The following is a 17135-nucleotide window of genomic DNA, read 5'->3' on the forward strand; positions in this document are numbered from 1 at the left end:
TGCGGAGCTGAAGGGCGAGCTTAACGAGGACTGATAAGAACCGAGTCAGACAATCTACTTCATTCGAAACAGATTTTTTTCTGATGTATTTTTTATGTATTCTGGCGTTTGACTGCGTTATTTTCTAGTATGGATACCTGAGGTAGAGCTAAAGTGTCTAGGCTAAGCTAGGTTTGAAGAGTTTTTCATTCTAGTCAGATTTTAAAACACGAAACCCTAATGTGTGAACTAAACATGAATCATGTTTTTGTAACTATGTGCTAAAGCTGCTAAATAACCTGTCCACCAAATACGTTTAGATTACAAAACAGAACTTTGATGTAGAGGAATTGGTGATAATCACTCAGGATGGGACTCTGCTTCCACGTAATCTTTGCCGGATTTACCTTTTCGTTACGTCTGTCAAGCAAGTTTACTGAATTACCTGAACTGGACATGGATTCAGGCTCTGGCGCCTCTGACCCGGAACCTGGACCTGAATCGGACCTGGACCCGTACTCGGACCTAAGCTTGGACCCAGATTCAGACCTGAATTTAGACCTCGGTCTCAACACGAACCTGGGGACCGATTTTTGAATCTCGAACGCATGAATTCGCCGTTCGAAAGTCGTAGCATTATGTCGTTTTCCACAGACTTTCGAACGGCGAATTCATGCGTTCGAGATTCAAAAATCGGTCCCCTGAACCTGGAACTAAATATGGACTGGCGCTGGACTTGTCTTAAAAAAACAAGCATTTGCATACAATTATTGATATCAAATGTAACTGCTCAAGATGACCAGAATGGAACTCTTCAACACAAGTTTTTGATGGCATAAAAAAATTTGATGGCATTTCAAAAAGGTCAAGTAAAAAAAGAACAACTGACCCTAAAAGGGGTATTAAATAACTTCTATCCCTATTACTTATACTAGTTGTTGCCCGCGGCTTCGCTCGTGTTAAATTCGAAAATTGTGGAATGCTCCATTTTCCACCACTCATTTTAGGGAGTCAGAAAGAGAAGAAAAGTACCCTATGTCACATGTCCATCAACTATCTCGACTTAAAAAATCACGTCAATTTGTCGCTCCGTTTTGCCGTGAAAGACGGACAAACAAACAGACACAACACACTTTCCCATTTATAATATTAGTATGGATGAGCTAAGAACAAAGTTGACCAGACATTGATGTTGACCCAAGTTAATGCCAAATCATGAAATATTGTCCAGATGAGTACCTATTTACCTACTCATTGAAAATGTTATCTATTAACTTAAATTCGGAACTAAAAATTGCTAGTATATGTAAGTCAATTATTTCCTTGCTGACCTAGTGGCTTGTCTACCCTCTATCTAAATCGAATTACGTTCGCGTAATCCTCAATGAAACTGATGTATGATTAATTTCCTATGAATTGAATTATAACTCCTGAGTAGTTAAAAGTAGGTTGACTAGATGGCGACTCTTGATCGGTCTTCAGCGCTAAAGTAGAACAAGTCTATAGGCATGATATGCGAGAGTGAGCGAGACCACTATATATCATTGCTACGCCTACACTGTGAACGGCGCCGCACGCGCATAAAAAATCGTTCGACGAGAGCGCATGCGCGGCGCTATACTCGCCCACAACTTCACTTCGGTCAACTTCGTCATTTAGTGGTGTTCGAAACGTTGATGTGTGTGGAAGTGAAGTTTAACTTTTCTAACATACTTATCTCAATAAAATAACAATAACCTAGTAACAAAAGTACAATCTCTTTTTTCAACGTGCTTGAATAGACATTTTACGTGACATTAGTTGTTGAAAAAACGAAAAATGTGTGATAATAACAATCCTTCGACGCAAAGTATAGCGGACTACTTAGCTCAGTTGCTCAAAGACAGGAAGCAACTGGCCGCGTTCCCGAATGTTTTCATGCACATGGAACGACTTCTGGATGAAGGTAGGTGGAGATGATAATCTGCTGTCTGAAAGAGGTGATTTAGCGAAAGTGCCGACATTATTGTCGCATTTTGTCACCGAGGTCAACATAAATTGGATGCGTCGACAACTAGCCGACAAATGTAATATACAACGCACACGATATTAAGTTTATTTTTGTCTTCGCCCGCCGAGTTATGGTCCAGTGGTGTTTGTAATGCGATCCTTTAATACGAAAAGCGATATAAATCCGTACACTTTATACGTCGGCGATTTGCGGTCAGTTAGATTGTCGCGGTGAAGAGACACATCTATCTAGGTAGTAAACGGGTTTAGCGAAACATTCTTCATTTGACAGGACAGCTGTTGTAAATAAATCTGTGTTAATTGTCGCAGTGGATAGAATGGTGTGAGGTTATGTTATATAATATTGGGGGCAAGTAGAACGAAGGATATTGGTCGCCCTGTAACCTGTTGTAGGGCCGCGCATTCCGCGGGACTGGCGGAATGTCGCCGCGCGTAGGTACCGTACGGTCGGTCTCCACGAGATGTGTACGGCCGGCCGCGGCGCCGGCGCACGCCGTAGCCTTGTTTTATTGCAACCAGCCCGCGGTAGTAGCCCTTATCTCGGCTACTTACACCGCCTTACAGGCGTGTCACTGTTTAGATTTCAATTAAACAAACTGCCATCTGTGTACCTAAAGAAAATTCTTCAAGTATCTGTTTCGAATAATATTTTAGGTACGGTTAATTAATTAGTTGTATAATTGAATACGTAATAAAAAGTAACAGGCGTATTCTAATATCTCTGAATAATAGGAATGATGTTCTATAACCTCACTTTTGACTGACAAATAAGATCCATAGCAATCCTAACCAATTCATCCAATCCAGATCTTATTCATAAACTTTTATTATGATCAGAATACGCCGAAAATTCTCAAGTATACTTAATTATTAATAATTAAGTATTCTGATGTTACCTAATAAAATTTTATGAATAAGATCTGGATTGGATGAATTGGTTATGATTGTTATTATACGACATACTGATAAGGGAATAGTAAAACTTCCCATCCTTTATCAAGCTATTTTTCCTGTACCTATACGAATTAAGGTCAGGGGGCCGATTTTTGAATCTCACGTCGTTCGAATTCAGAAAATTGTCACCGAAAATAGTAGGCAATTCACCGTGCAAAAATCGGCCCCCTTGTGAGGAAAAACTAATGTATCTACATTGTTTTAGTCGGGAAAAGAGCGAGAGCTACAGTATGATGATTCCCTGCAAGTGTTAGTCTTGCCCCCAGCCAGTGCTTGTCTTACCTCATCTAAGGTGGGCGAGCTCTCGTCTTTCTTAGTCTGTGGTCAAGAGTAAGCCCATTTATAATTAAAAAAAAAAAACCTTAAGTGCCTACTACTTCTGTCTCAACGATGAATTACAGCATTTTCCTGCCTTTTGTCGCATACCTAGTTTCCGGGAAAAGTGTATCTATTATTTAAGAAAATAAAAAGAATGAGAATGCTCCCCGTCTAACTTCTAATTACTACTAACGTAAGCTTGTGCCTAATCCTAATTTTCTGTTACGTGTTATAGAAGTAAGATTTTTTTAGGTACAAAAATATTAATAGGTATTTGTAAAAGTTTTTATTTGATATAGGTAGTCTTATTGTGTTAGTGAAAGTATGCACCTAGTACCTACTGTACCATGATGAATCATGCCACAAACTTGGAAAAAGAGCTAGCCTTAATAAAACAAGATAATGATTTCGACAGTAAACTGTCTACTATCCAGTAAGCTTCTACCTATATAATTATATATATATATATATATATATATATATATATATATATTTTGGCTCTGGCAGTCTTTCACCGGCGCATGGTGAACTGTTTAAAAAAAAAAACAATTTTCCAATTGAAATAAGTGCCAAACTAGGCACATAGAGCCGAACTTGTTACGGAGATCAACTCCATCTCTATTTTGGTCAATATTATGTCAAAAGTGACAGAATTGGCTCCAGAGTGTAAGGAAACAGCACATTAGGTCTGGTCGGACTACTTATCAGGTAAGTAATCAATACTGGCTTAGTTGTGTACAAGTATACCTACATTTTTTCTGTCCGACGGAATAGGAAAGCAGCAACGTAGATTTGCTCGGGGGGTCGAAAGTTCACATTTACCAGTCGGAGGGGAGAAAAATTATATTATAAATAACAAATGATTCCAGCATTTTTCTTCATTAAACAACGTATACCTTAGCCTAATTTAATACTTAATTATGATTTAGATTATAACAATAGGATAATGTACCTCATGTACAGTCAGGACTTTATGTGTTTGAAATAGAGTCGAAAAGTGGTAAACCACTTTCTTGGCTGACTAGCCTAACATAGAGACCTATTGGTTGCCATCTTGAAGTAAATTACAATGAGAAAAAACTATGTATATAATTCCCAATACGGTACGACATACGACCTACTTATGACTAAAAAATCATTATAATCCAAGTCACGTCCAGTGGCAAAGCGAGGTCTATTGGGGCGACATTGCCGACTGTCATATTTGTCGCCACCATAATGTACTGTTTTTACTAAATTACAAAGACTGCGAGTATGGTCGCTTTTATTTTTCATACAAACAGTAAGTACGTACGTACGTTTATTGGTCCGAGCGAGTTTCGCAGAAATTTTGAATTATCTTAAAATAAGTATTTTTAACATTTGTCAGTCAGTTGATTTGCTAAATAGGTACCATTTTAGATGTTTTCATAAACTGATGAATCTGTAGCCATTGAGCTTGTGAAATGTAGGGGGCAAGGAAATTGAGGGCCATTTGAATACTTAGTAATTGAATTACACACAATTAGATACCTAAGTGAAAATAAATATAGTGTCGATGTCGATCTACCATTTACAGCAGAGGAGGTACCAAATATCTACATAATAATATGAGAGAAGAGACGACTAAATATGTAGAAGTTAAAGCATTTGGCGGGATTGGTGGCATATTTAAGTAGATATACCTACTAATGTCTACATACATTTAAATGAGCAGTTTACGAAATGTGCCAAATTGATTGGTCTCGCTCAGAGGTCTAGTGGCATGGCACTGGAAATTAGGTACGATACCATATTAGACAAGATTTTGAGGGAAGGCTAGCACACAGTTTAGTAGTTAATACCTACATATTAATTAAATTAACAGAAAAGAAAACCTGGAAAACTTAATTTATATGTAGGTAGTTATATGATGAATCAGATGAATTTACGAGAAATAAGTAGGATGCAAACTAGAGATATATGGAAAACTACCACGCGATGAGCCATATTCTGATTACTCAACTCTTTAAAAAACTTGTTGGTTTAACATTTACCATAAAGAGCAGTGTTTCGAAAAGTAAAGCGACTCTTTTTTATTAAATTGAGCATAAAACTTATACGTTTGCAGTGTGTAGACACATTTGAAGTTGAGTCACTTGAAGTAAATTGAGAAATAGTAAGCAGTATAAAATTGTTTTAAATTATGTGCTGTGTCCAAATATAAATACGAGCGTAGATCGTTTTATGGTTTGTTTGACGCGTCGCCGGTCCAGTCGCGAAGAGTTGACGAAAATATCGACGGCAAGCTGACAGACGACAGGCGTGGGTATCGAGTTACACCGATTTGAGGAACTACCTATACTGGAAAAGAAAACACCATTACTATAACGACTTGCGGCATATCAAAGACTGGGAACCAAGCAGGAAACTTAAGTTACTAATTGTTTCTAAAATGTCATTCGACTTTCAACAATAAATTCAATGTAACATTTGCCACATTGTTGTTCCTTGACATTTAACAATACAGACTCATCACAAGCAATTTCATTTGTTCATGTTTACATATTGAACTGAGCAATTGGGCTGTTTACATTCCGACTACATCCAATGTGAACACCGCTAGATAACAATGTGTTCACGAAAGTAAATATACCAATTTGTCAGTCACAACAATGCCTGTATACCGATAATATTTGATATATCCATTATCCACTACAAGATAAGGGCCATCAATGAATAATCAGTTAGCAATTGAACTAATATGGATAAGAGAGAAAAGAATGTAGTTTAAATGCGTGCCAGATTTACTGATAAGGTTTATCAGTCATGTTTCACATGCTCCATTTGCAGATTAAACTAAGATAAGAGAAGAGATAAAAGGAGTTTAATAGCCTTAGCCTTACTACTTAGTACTACTCCTTAGATAGAGACTTTTTGACATTATTTTTATTTTAATTTACTAAATAGTTCCCTATTTATCAAATAATCGTATCGTAACGAGTCGCCACTAAAGACGCGATCTCTTGGTAGGATATACTTATACTTACTAAATCACCTAAATATATATAACGCACCTTACTCATTAAGGCTGAGTCCTTGATACTTATTGCATATAAATTAATCTACATTTATTAAGCTAAGCCCAGTAAATCATATTGTAATTAGGTACTACGTTCAGCGCGTAGGCGCAACGCACTTTGATGTTGACGATTCCGCAACCCTGCAGCAAAAGTGAGTTGGGTCATTCATTATGTAGTCGCTTAGCTTGTGATTAGGCGATTGTACCCACGCTGATGACCAAATGAGGGTAGTCGTGGGTAGCGCGGAGGTGTAGAAGCCAAGGTTGTGCCAGTCCCTCTCCAACAGGTTGTAACAGGCTGTAGGCTGCTTAATTAAAATGTCTAAAACGTCTGACGGTCTTCGAATTATTACTTTGTTATTATGGACTAAATTATTTATGGGTCAACAGCGCCGTCGCTGTCGCCGTCCATACCTTATAAGGGTACCTTCTGGTGGCTCTGATCTCGGTTTTTATGAACAACTTCTTGCCGCCTTTATAGAGAACATTGCTGCTTGAAATGTTTGACGAACATTGTATTAGTATCTTTAGATCAATATTCGTAAAATTCTCTCTCTTTCACTTCCTATTTCAAGTGAATCAGGCTGATCAGGCGGTGACTGATTGAAAATGGGGAAAGCCAAGCAGTCTCCCAGCTTACATAGACACTCTCTACCCTAGACAAGTTTCGATCTGAGAAATGCCCTAGAAACTTAATATTGACACGCGACTCATTACCTCGTCGGTGCGACCTCGATAAGGCTACGTATTGCATCTCTAGAAAACTGGATCACTCCGAGGCCTATTCTTCATCGTTCCCACGACATTGCCGCTACACGTATCTCCGCCTCGTTCAAGCGACGTGATCACTTTACTAATGATAAATATTTTTCTTAGGTCGAGAAAAATTATGTTGCGGGTGCACACATACAAAGCAAGAGAAAATGTAATGATACGCTTACAAAGCAAGCTTAGAACAATACCAGCAATCATTCCGTTCCCGTGTGTCTTCAGCTCAGAATAATGGCGTCTATAATTCAAGAACGGCAGGAACATTGCCTTTTGTTCCGCCAACCCACAATCAAGCGACAAATACTTGGAATGTTAATGAAAGCGGGTGACCATCGTGCTTAGTGTACTTGAACGCAACAAGAATGCGTTCGGGAAGGGTGCGTAGGCAGCGGGCGCGTGAGCACTGTAATTTGAAATGAAAATCAATCGCTTCAGAATGCAGAGCGAACCTGTCCTGTGGGTGGGACTCGAGGCCTACGCGTACTGACAAACAAACCTAAAACGCTTTTGGCTTTTCGGTTCCGTAATATTTTACAGTTTAGCCTCCTACGCGGTAACATGATTTATTGAATTGGATAGTTTGAAAAATGGTTATTTGTTCTTTACGAAGAAATTCGCTGTTGTCCGGTTAAGACTTTTTTCTATTACAAGTACCTACTTATAACAATAGCGTTCGTGAAGCGCTTGTGTGAATTCCATTACAAACTTATGCTGAAACGGGATAATTTTATTGCAATGCATAATTATCAACAAATTTATCATAATTGCCTCAAGAAACAACAAGATTGAATTTTATCACCTCCCAGGCAAACATTGCTTAGCATATGTGAATATTCAGCAACTAAGCAAACCAGCTGAGATCAGCCAAGTACTCGTCAGCCTTTGTGGGGAAGCAAACAAAAAGGTTGATTCAAAGCGTGGGAGCTGGCAGCCTACAGTCGACGAAGGTGACTTGATGGGTGAACCGGGTTAGATTAATTGTAGGCCTTACGACGCCTACAACTACTAGCCCATTTGAGATACTTGTTATCAGTTTCAATTAAATATAACAAAAAATACCGCCCTTGTAACCAGATACTTACACTTTAATGTAGGCTAGTTGGTAATGGTAACCGACCTGAGCTCAGATACCTATACCTATGATGCATTGTTGTAACATTTTTGGCGCCGTCCTGATAAGCAATTTTCAAGTGATGAGACTTAAGAAAATCCGGCGGAAGTCTATGCGTTATCTCATCTAAATAAGGTGTTCCGGGGAGTGCTGTGTGAAACGGACGCTATGGACGCGCGAGCTGCAGAATGAAAGGATACGAGACGAGAAGGCAAACGAAGTAACGGTCATGATAACAACTAAGAAAATGATCAAAAAAGGGAATTTAGACATAGACAGTTTTATGATCTCTGCTCCGCCAGTTTTCATTGCATTAGGCACAGTTATGATTTCTTACTAACTCTAGCACAAACTTCAGTCAGGGCATTTTGGCAAGATAACTTAAGTAGCGGATTCGCTTCATCAATCTATCTGTATCTTGTAAACAGGAAGGTAGTTATACTATTTATGTACATTTTATTTGTCCGCTTTGCTATGTTTTGCCAAACGACGATCGAGTCTGCAGTCTGTAGGTACTGTTCTTGATGAATTTACATTACTAATGTGCGGCTATGTATTTACAAGCATGCACTGGTTTAATACACCAGTGGTCACAATGAACGTTTGTTAGCGGTCAAAGTAAACACAGTTCGGAAAACTGTTGACCCACATAGTACAATGGGCGAATAAATCTCGCATGTTTAGACAAAAAAGGTTTACGTTATTTTATTGATGACGGTGTGGGTCGTCACTACTGTGGATGTAACTATTGATATTTTATGCTGCACCCACTTGAGTCGATACTTGAATTATGTCGAAAACATAGGTAGGTAGTTTGTCAAGGTTCACTGTTACATTTGACCTCTTTTCATAGGTAGGTATGAGTATGGCATACATTTCTTAATTTTAAGTCTAGTTAAGTCGTAACACAAACAGACAGACAGACAGACATCCAAGAAACTATATCATTACCTTAGGCCCAACCACTTAAGTCAGGGTTAGTGGGCTTACTGCCAAACACACACTAGAAGACTGTCCAGTGTGGAGCCCAGAGCGTGCTGACCTAATTGCTATAGTGGGGCCAGACCTGTCGCTGCCAGCGGTGGTTAAGTCCATGGTTGACAGTGAAAGATCTTGGCAAGCGATGCAAATCTTCTGCGAAGAGGTCATGCAGCAGAAGGAACGGGCGGAACGCGCTAGGGAGATCGCCCCAATGGCCGATCAACGGTGCCGCAAGCGTGCTCGACGCAGACGGGTCGCACACGATCGCCGCCTGCCTCCGTAGGTTGATCGCAGGATGACAGGCACGGGGACGCCTGCCATCCATTGCTCACGCGGTCCCTGAGAGGTCGACCGTACTGGATACGGTCCACTTGTGTCCGAGGCTATCAAGGGAGAGCATTGCAGAGCACCACCTCCGGAGGTGGTGCTCTGCAAAGCGGACTGGTTCTGGTGGTGCGTAGATGTAAAGCGGGAGCGTACCTGCAGCCCACCGTTATAGAACAATGGCGGCAGATGGGGGGGTTGTTTAGTGGGTAGACTTGGGGTCTCATTAGCCCTTTAACAAGGAGTCCCACATAACCACTCGGGTCCTTCCCCGCACCCGAGTGGTATGCGTAATGCATTTTTCCCCTCCTAAAAAAAAAAGGTTAGTGGGCTCTATCATCTGTCAAATTCTATATAAAATGGAGGGTTAACCCTCCATTTTCGTTGGTACAACTGGCCCTTAGTGATTACAAAACGAATGTTTATCTTAACAAGATTGATATTTCACGTGCCGTGATATCTAATACTATAACAGGATTAAGTTGTTTTTGAAATCTGTGGCGCCTTTATCTACGTAGTGTAGCGATAATCCCCAATAATGATAGTAATCTCTTTAAACAAGGCAATAAACTTATCGTAATCAATCATAATAAGTATATCATGTCTTTTTGATTTAGGTTGTACCTACATAGGTATTTTTTTCCTTCGCCAATAAAAGGTACAACAAAGTGAAGAGCTGTTACGAAATCAGAATCCTAATATAGTTTTAGTTTCTGCAACGTTACATTATTTTAGCACTTGAGAGTAAATGGTAATATTACGATAAATAGTTATTTGTTATACAAGGGGGCAAAGATGTATTTTAACGCCGAGTGTGGAATTGAAAAACGAGCAAGTGAACGGATTCTATAGTTGAACCACGAGCGAAGCGAGTGGTTCGAGAATAGAATCCTGAACTTGCGAGTTTTTTAACACACGAGAAGTAAAATACATTTGCACCCGAGTGTAACACAAAACTTTTCCCCTAACTATAGCGAGAAAACTATAACGCAAAAAATGCCTTTATCACTGCTTCCAGTAGTTCCACAGGTGGTAAGTCATCTTTATTACTATATTCACCTACTTTTATCAATTTTAAAGCAGTTAATTTGACTTTATTCGAGGTCAAATTACTTTACCCACTAGTGGATAAAATGCGTTTTTACCCGCTGGTACTAAAGGACAAAACACGTATTTCCGAGCTAGTGAGGGGAAAACTAGTTTATTGATAGTGAGAAAGTATTAGAAATTGCTGTTATGTTCAAGTTAGTAGATTACCATATATGAATATAAGTTTACCCAAATGCATGACATTTAGGGCGAGTGATACTTCCTATACTTTTAGGTATGTATGTAGATTAATTAGGCAAATCAATGAATTCCGAATGAAGTAAATACGCACTTTCAATGCGTAATGTTTGATTTGTATACATCAAATATTATGTAAAATATTATTACCAGTTAACTATGCCTACCAGTGGTGGGCTACCTACCTAAAAGTCCTACGTCGGTACTTGCGCGAGTAAAACTATCTGAAGGTGCCTTTATGTTCTTGCAGTAAAGACTGTGTTTGATAATATTAATTCACGTGTCCAGATGTAACTTTACGCAACTATACACCGAAAGTAAAAATTAAAACTGAACATTGTTTTCAACTTTATGCAGATTACGATAACGCAGCACGGGACATTAATCGCGTCCTGGTCATTATTTAATTCAAAATGATTTTTTTTTATTTACTTAATGTAAATTATTGTAACGTTGTCGTAGGTTTAAAAACTATTTTGTTTCTAACTCAATTATCATTACGTCAGTCATTGTCCTAGGGGTCGCGTGTATTCAGAAAATAATTGTAAGTAGGTACTCGATTCTCTCTCCGCTCGCATGGGACACACTTAAATCAATCAAACATCTTCTACAGTCGGATACCAGCTTTTATTTCTATTGAAGCAGTTAGTTACCTCTTTTACGTAGATTGTCAGTAAAATTTATGTCCAATTTGTATGGTCAATCACAAATATCGCAAATTCGCAATTGAAAAATTTTCTCATCCAACCAATATTCAATTGTTGGGAACTTCTAAATTTGGCGATATTCGCCTACACTGGTTCGTATTTGCTTCTGTTGAGTGAAAATCAAAACAGTCCGTGTGAGTCATTTCGTAATTCGTCCAAACAGGGTCGGTCTAGTTCTTCAACTTTCTACGAGGCATGTAGGTGGCGAGCGGCTTGGCGCCGTCGTGGGACACACAGTGACAGTTTCTTTCTTGTAGCCACAATGTGCCTTTACCGATACGTGAGTTATTGGTTATTATAATGTCACGAATCGTCACGTATGCTTTTTAGATTAGGTTCTTTGTTGTTAAGAATTTTCCAGTAGGTACACACATTTTTAGTTTTCGGAGAACCTACTGTACCTACTCATTAAACAAATGACGCCCAGTTTGTCCAATCTTTGGTTATAACACAAGTTTTCTTTTAAATAATGTGCAAGAAAAGGCCACGGGTAAATGGTTTCTTTTCTTCCCGAGAAGACTGCTAATCAGCGCCAGTGTTTAGCAAGTTTTCTATTGCGTAGTGTGATTGACCCTTTCTGCCTACATTTTTAACAATCTATGTGCAACTTCGGGTGCTAATTGGTGGCATTTCGATAGTGGTAATGACAGCTTTAAGGTCTAAAATCCTGTTTTTCACACGGATATCTCAGATTCGCTCTCCGAGCATAATCGATAGGCAACGCTACACTAACAAGCTGCATAAACAATGTCGAAAGTGCCTCTCTTACGCCACCACGTGTGGGATGCGCCGGCGCCGACTTGACTGTGTAGTTCTCATTGACAGCGAGTTGCACGCTCAGAGGAACCATGAAAACAGATGTAACCTAATCTAGCTTTGATTGACTGACAGACTAATCACTATCAAAGTTATTGGCTAATACGGGAGTGGGGCGCAACCAATGAGTGTTATCATCTAATCAGGTAATACTCAATGGGAGGCAATGTCGGACAAATTCCTAACTGACTAGTGGCTAGCCAAACTTTAATTCAACTAAGCCTAAGTTGTAACTCAGTATACGATTGTGCGATTAGAATGACACATTGCCGAAATTGTCATCAGATTTTGTTCTTTAATAAGATATGAGGATACCGCCTCAAAGTTATAATAAGTTATTCATTAAATTTGACTGAGCCTTTTTTCTAGTAAGTCATTGGAACTACCCTGCCGTCCTCCGCGGTGCGTACACGGCTTAAGGGTCCCCATTCATTTCGCGTCAAGCAATTTGTTAAAGGCCGAACGTTTACCGATTCATTCATGCGATTGTGCAACTGTTCACGTCCGGTTTAACTTCACTTATTACGATGTTAATGTCATCTTGAAGTCAGTGGTTCTTAATTCAATTATAATGCTAATCTTCTAGCTGTCATTTCTATTAATTGTAAGAGAAGTGATATCTTTTTCTTGGCATCAAGTGTTGCTATGAAATCGAGACCAAATCCTAAAGACACACGTATCATGTACGACATCCGTTTATCTATCCGTTTCTACAGTTTTTTCCGACAGCACAAACTGTCAAAATAACACTGAAATAGTTATTTGTTATACAAGGGAGCAAAGTTGTATTTTAACAGAGTGTGGAATTGCAACACGAACTAGCGAATGGATTCTAGGGTTGAACTACGAGCGTATGGATTCTATGTTGATTCTATGGTTCGAAAATAGAATCCTGAGCGAAGCGAGTAGTTCAAAAATAGAATCCTGAGCGTAGAGAGTGTTGCAATACACACGAGGTAAAATAACTTTGCATCCCGTGTGTAACACATAACTTTTCACCTCACTAAAGCGACGAAACACGCAATATAACCACAAAATTAAAATTTTGAAAAAACCCCCGACCGCGATATAGTGGACCGATTTTAATGAAACATGGCTAAGAACACTTCCGACTAACTCAGCTTTCAGACAAAAAAACTAAATCAAAATCGGTTCATTCGTTCGAAAGCTACAATGCCACAGACAGACACACACACACACATAGACACACACAGACAGACAGACAGACAGACATACACACGGACAGACACGTCAAACTTATAACAACATTCGTTTTTGCGTCGGGGGTTAAAAAACAACTGGAACATAATTGCAAAGAAATAAGTCAATTTGCGTTTGTAATATATTTCCACTATGCAAGTATGCACCCACCGACATCACAAAAGAAAAATCTGTTTGGGTGCGTTCCGTTTCACGCGTTTTGAGATTGCAATGTTACTTAAGCGACTTAAGGTGCGTTCTGAATAAGTACAGTGGAAAAGTCAAAAATACAATTTTTTGTACGATTTCAAGTGTTTTATGGTAAATTGATGTTATAAAATTGTTTGAATTTAGTGTTTTTAGTCAGATACAATTCGATATGAAATTATTTTTACGTTCACATCACATGATATTTTGTTAAGACAATTTAAGCACAGGGAGAAAATTGTCCCGTCTGGGACATGCCTTTACAAGAATTTATATAACTAATGACACGTTCGGATTTCAAATATTCTTTGCACTCTTGTGGATAAAATGCGATTTTGCTATCTGTTTTTAAAGAATAAAAAAGTCCTTTCCGAGCTAGTGAGGTGAAAAGATATAAAGACTTTAGTAGATTGAAACGTAAATACAGTGACTCATCCAAGAGTTTGGCAAATATGTTTTTGTTTCACTCTAAGGCATCTATAGTACATAAAAGTCTGTCATCATTTATTGCGACTTGCCGAGCCGCCCCTGCGTCATATTTGTTAAAATAAAGACTGTCGCTAGTGTTTCTGCTAATGTCTTATTTACTTCTGCAGATGATATTAATTAAACCTATAGGGTGCATAATACATATGCATGTGGTTATATTAAACTTTAAACAATAGTTATTTGTTATACCACGAGCGAAGCGAGTGGTTCGAGAATAGAATCCTGAACTTGCGAGTTTTTTAACACACGAGAAGTAAAATACATTTGCACCCGAGTGTAACACAAAACTTTTCCCCTCACTATAGCGAGGAAACTACAACGCAAAAAATGCGTTTATCACTGATTCCAGTAGTTCCACAGGTGGTAAATCATCTTTATTACTAGATTTACCTACTTTTATCAATTTTAAAACAGTTAATTTGACTATATTCAAGGTCAAATTACTTTACCCACTAGTGGATAAAATGCGTTTTTACCCGCTGCTATTAAAGGACAAAACACGTGTTTCCGAGCTAGGGAGGGGAAAAATTGTTTTGAATGCTTCATTGTCTATTATATTATTAATTAAATTATATCATGATTCGCCTATGCCATGATGAAATAGAAACCATATGGTCACAATATCACTTAAACAAGTCAAATTTACCAGTAATTCTGACTGACAGCGTTGATGTCATGAAACTCATAAAACATAGAAACGATGTATTGTATATTATCTACTCTTAAGCAAACATTGTGTATTACGTCACTTACAGGATTGGAATCAAATATTCTTGACCTCATTTATGGTTAGGGCATACTGCTTGATTATCAATACGATGCTAAAGATGTTAGCAAACACACTATTGGTAAAGTCATTAGGTGTTTTTAATAACGCTTTGATCTATATTTAATTATGCACTTTAGTATGTGGTAATATTTCCATTTATGACTTAAGCTTAAAAGACCGCGGCAGGCTCGGTTCTCCATACAAACGTAGTGATGATGCTCTCACTTTAAAACGTCTTGCTAGGTTGTTCTGTACTTTAAATAAACTATGTACTCACAATGAGATAAGGTATATCTATGTTTGTAATTCTGTAATTAATAATTCTGTAATAAGTCTGTAATTAATTTATGTAACTTCAGATACCATAGTTAAAAATGTTGCGAATTTATGTTTTCGGTATACAATACTATACATCTTGTTATTTCATTAGAATCTAACAGGTAGTTTTAAAATGAGGACAAGATGCTGTATGTGTTTCTATATTTTAAGGAAAACCGACTATACTAAGCACTAACCCATTTTTATGCATCCGGGTGGGTCGTATGTAATGTAAACTACTATACATAGACTACGACAGCGCTTTAGTAGTTAGTAATCAAGTATAGGTAATCAGCCCATATAACCACAGTCGGTCGTCGTTCCTACGCAAATCGGGATATTTTGCGTGCACACAGACGTTCTAGTCTCAATTCTTAGTCGCACTATGGTCGTCGTTTAGTCGAGGCTACCCAAATGGGGACGAATTGTAACAGGCACAATTGGTCACAGAACTGTGTACTACCCGTTCACAAATTGTTACCGTTTGGCGACTGTTTTCCCAAAATCATTCGTTCATTTCATTCTTTTCAAATGGCGAACTGTCACAGACATCAAAATGAAAAATTATTAAAACTATATGACATTGAAACGTAATGGCGTAAGAATTTGCAAAAGGCAAAATATCAATTATTTGCATTTTGTATTATAATGTGGGTTAATTACCATGGGCAATTGAACTGCTCGAGTGATTTCATAAAATAAGTCTAAATTTATCAACGCGCCATCAATTTACCTTAGTTTTTTACAACGGGTTTAACCAGCAATAATATTATTTGCTGCTCAGTGTTTGTGTACGTAACTATATTGATTGTTGAATTTTTAGTGCTCCGGTGCACATATTATACTAAAAATAATACTTAGAAAACCAATAAAGTTGTTAAAATATGGATTAAGGCTGGGAATTATTTCATGTAAAAAACTAGTCGAAAATTGGTTGCCAAATTGTCCTAGAGTACACGCGTGACCGAAAGCAGTGAATACGTTGTTGGATTTACAAAATGGCTTCTTCTGACAGTGACATTGACATTTTGTTACTGTAATGAGTGCGTACGGCGACTAACAAAGTGAAGTATGAAACCGTTCTGACAGTGACATTAACAGTCAAAATTTGTACACATTTTATTACCGTAATGCGTCGACTACATTTTGTTATTGTATCACGATCGCGCCTTGTGTACACGACATTACCACGCGTTATGTCACATTTGACATTTAGTAACTAATTTGAAGATTTTGCGACCGAAATGGTTGTATGGGAGAGACACTGAAGGCTCATTGAATTCCAAGCTACAAAATAATGTAATTACCTACTAATTATGTTTATCTACTCCAAACCTGTCCTGGCGATGACCGTATTATAAATAGCTGTGCTGAGGTCAGTAGGCTCCTCATATGTGTTTGATATTTTATCGTTATGCTTCTTACATAATACAAGATAAGATACTTAGTATTTGCATGCAATGTCATTTGTATTTAGATAGTAACAATACTGATTTACAACTAAGCTTAGCCGTTAAAACACAGCAAAAGGGAATGTACAAGCTTCTAATGGGGTGGCAACGCGCATGTGACACTGTTTGAGTTGCAGGCGTCCATAGGTTACGGTGACCGCTTTACATCAGGCGGGCCGTATACTTGTTTGCCACCGACGTAGTATAAAAAAAAAGACCGTTTGGGTGCGCCCATATACCTACCTTTGTGAAGAATTTACTCGTAATTATCAAATCCAGCTGTCAATTTTTTTTATTTATGTTTATATTGTACTGAAATATGTATGTGTGACTGGAAAAGACATTAAAACTCCCACGCATTAATAATTTAAGTAGAACAATTTCATGTGATTCAGAATATCTA

At 38.2% G+C, this 17135-nt stretch overlaps 1 protein-coding gene across 8 annotated transcripts in view; it reads left to right on the top strand.

Annotated features, from left to right (window-relative positions):
* The first annotated feature begins 1626 nt into the window (after positions 1-1626).
* Positions 1627-17135, top strand: part of LOC125234382 (protein held out wings) — an 81823-nt gene continuing 66314 nt past the window's right edge. For all 8 annotated transcript variants that reach the window (XR_007178000.1, XM_048140599.1, XM_048140639.1 and 5 more), the window contains exon 1: positions 1627-1924. Coding sequence is in view for 7 of the 8 variants with exons in the window: in XM_048140599.1 (XP_047996556.1) it covers positions 1798-1924 (127 nt within the window). In the remaining variant the exon portion in view is untranslated. The remainder of the gene's footprint in view (positions 1925-17135) is intronic.

Source organism: Leguminivora glycinivorella, chromosome 2 (genome assembly GCF_023078275.1).
Source record: "Leguminivora glycinivorella isolate SPB_JAAS2020 chromosome 2, LegGlyc_1.1, whole genome shotgun sequence".
NCBI classification, from domain to species: Eukaryota; Metazoa; Arthropoda; class Insecta; order Lepidoptera; family Tortricidae; genus Leguminivora; species Leguminivora glycinivorella.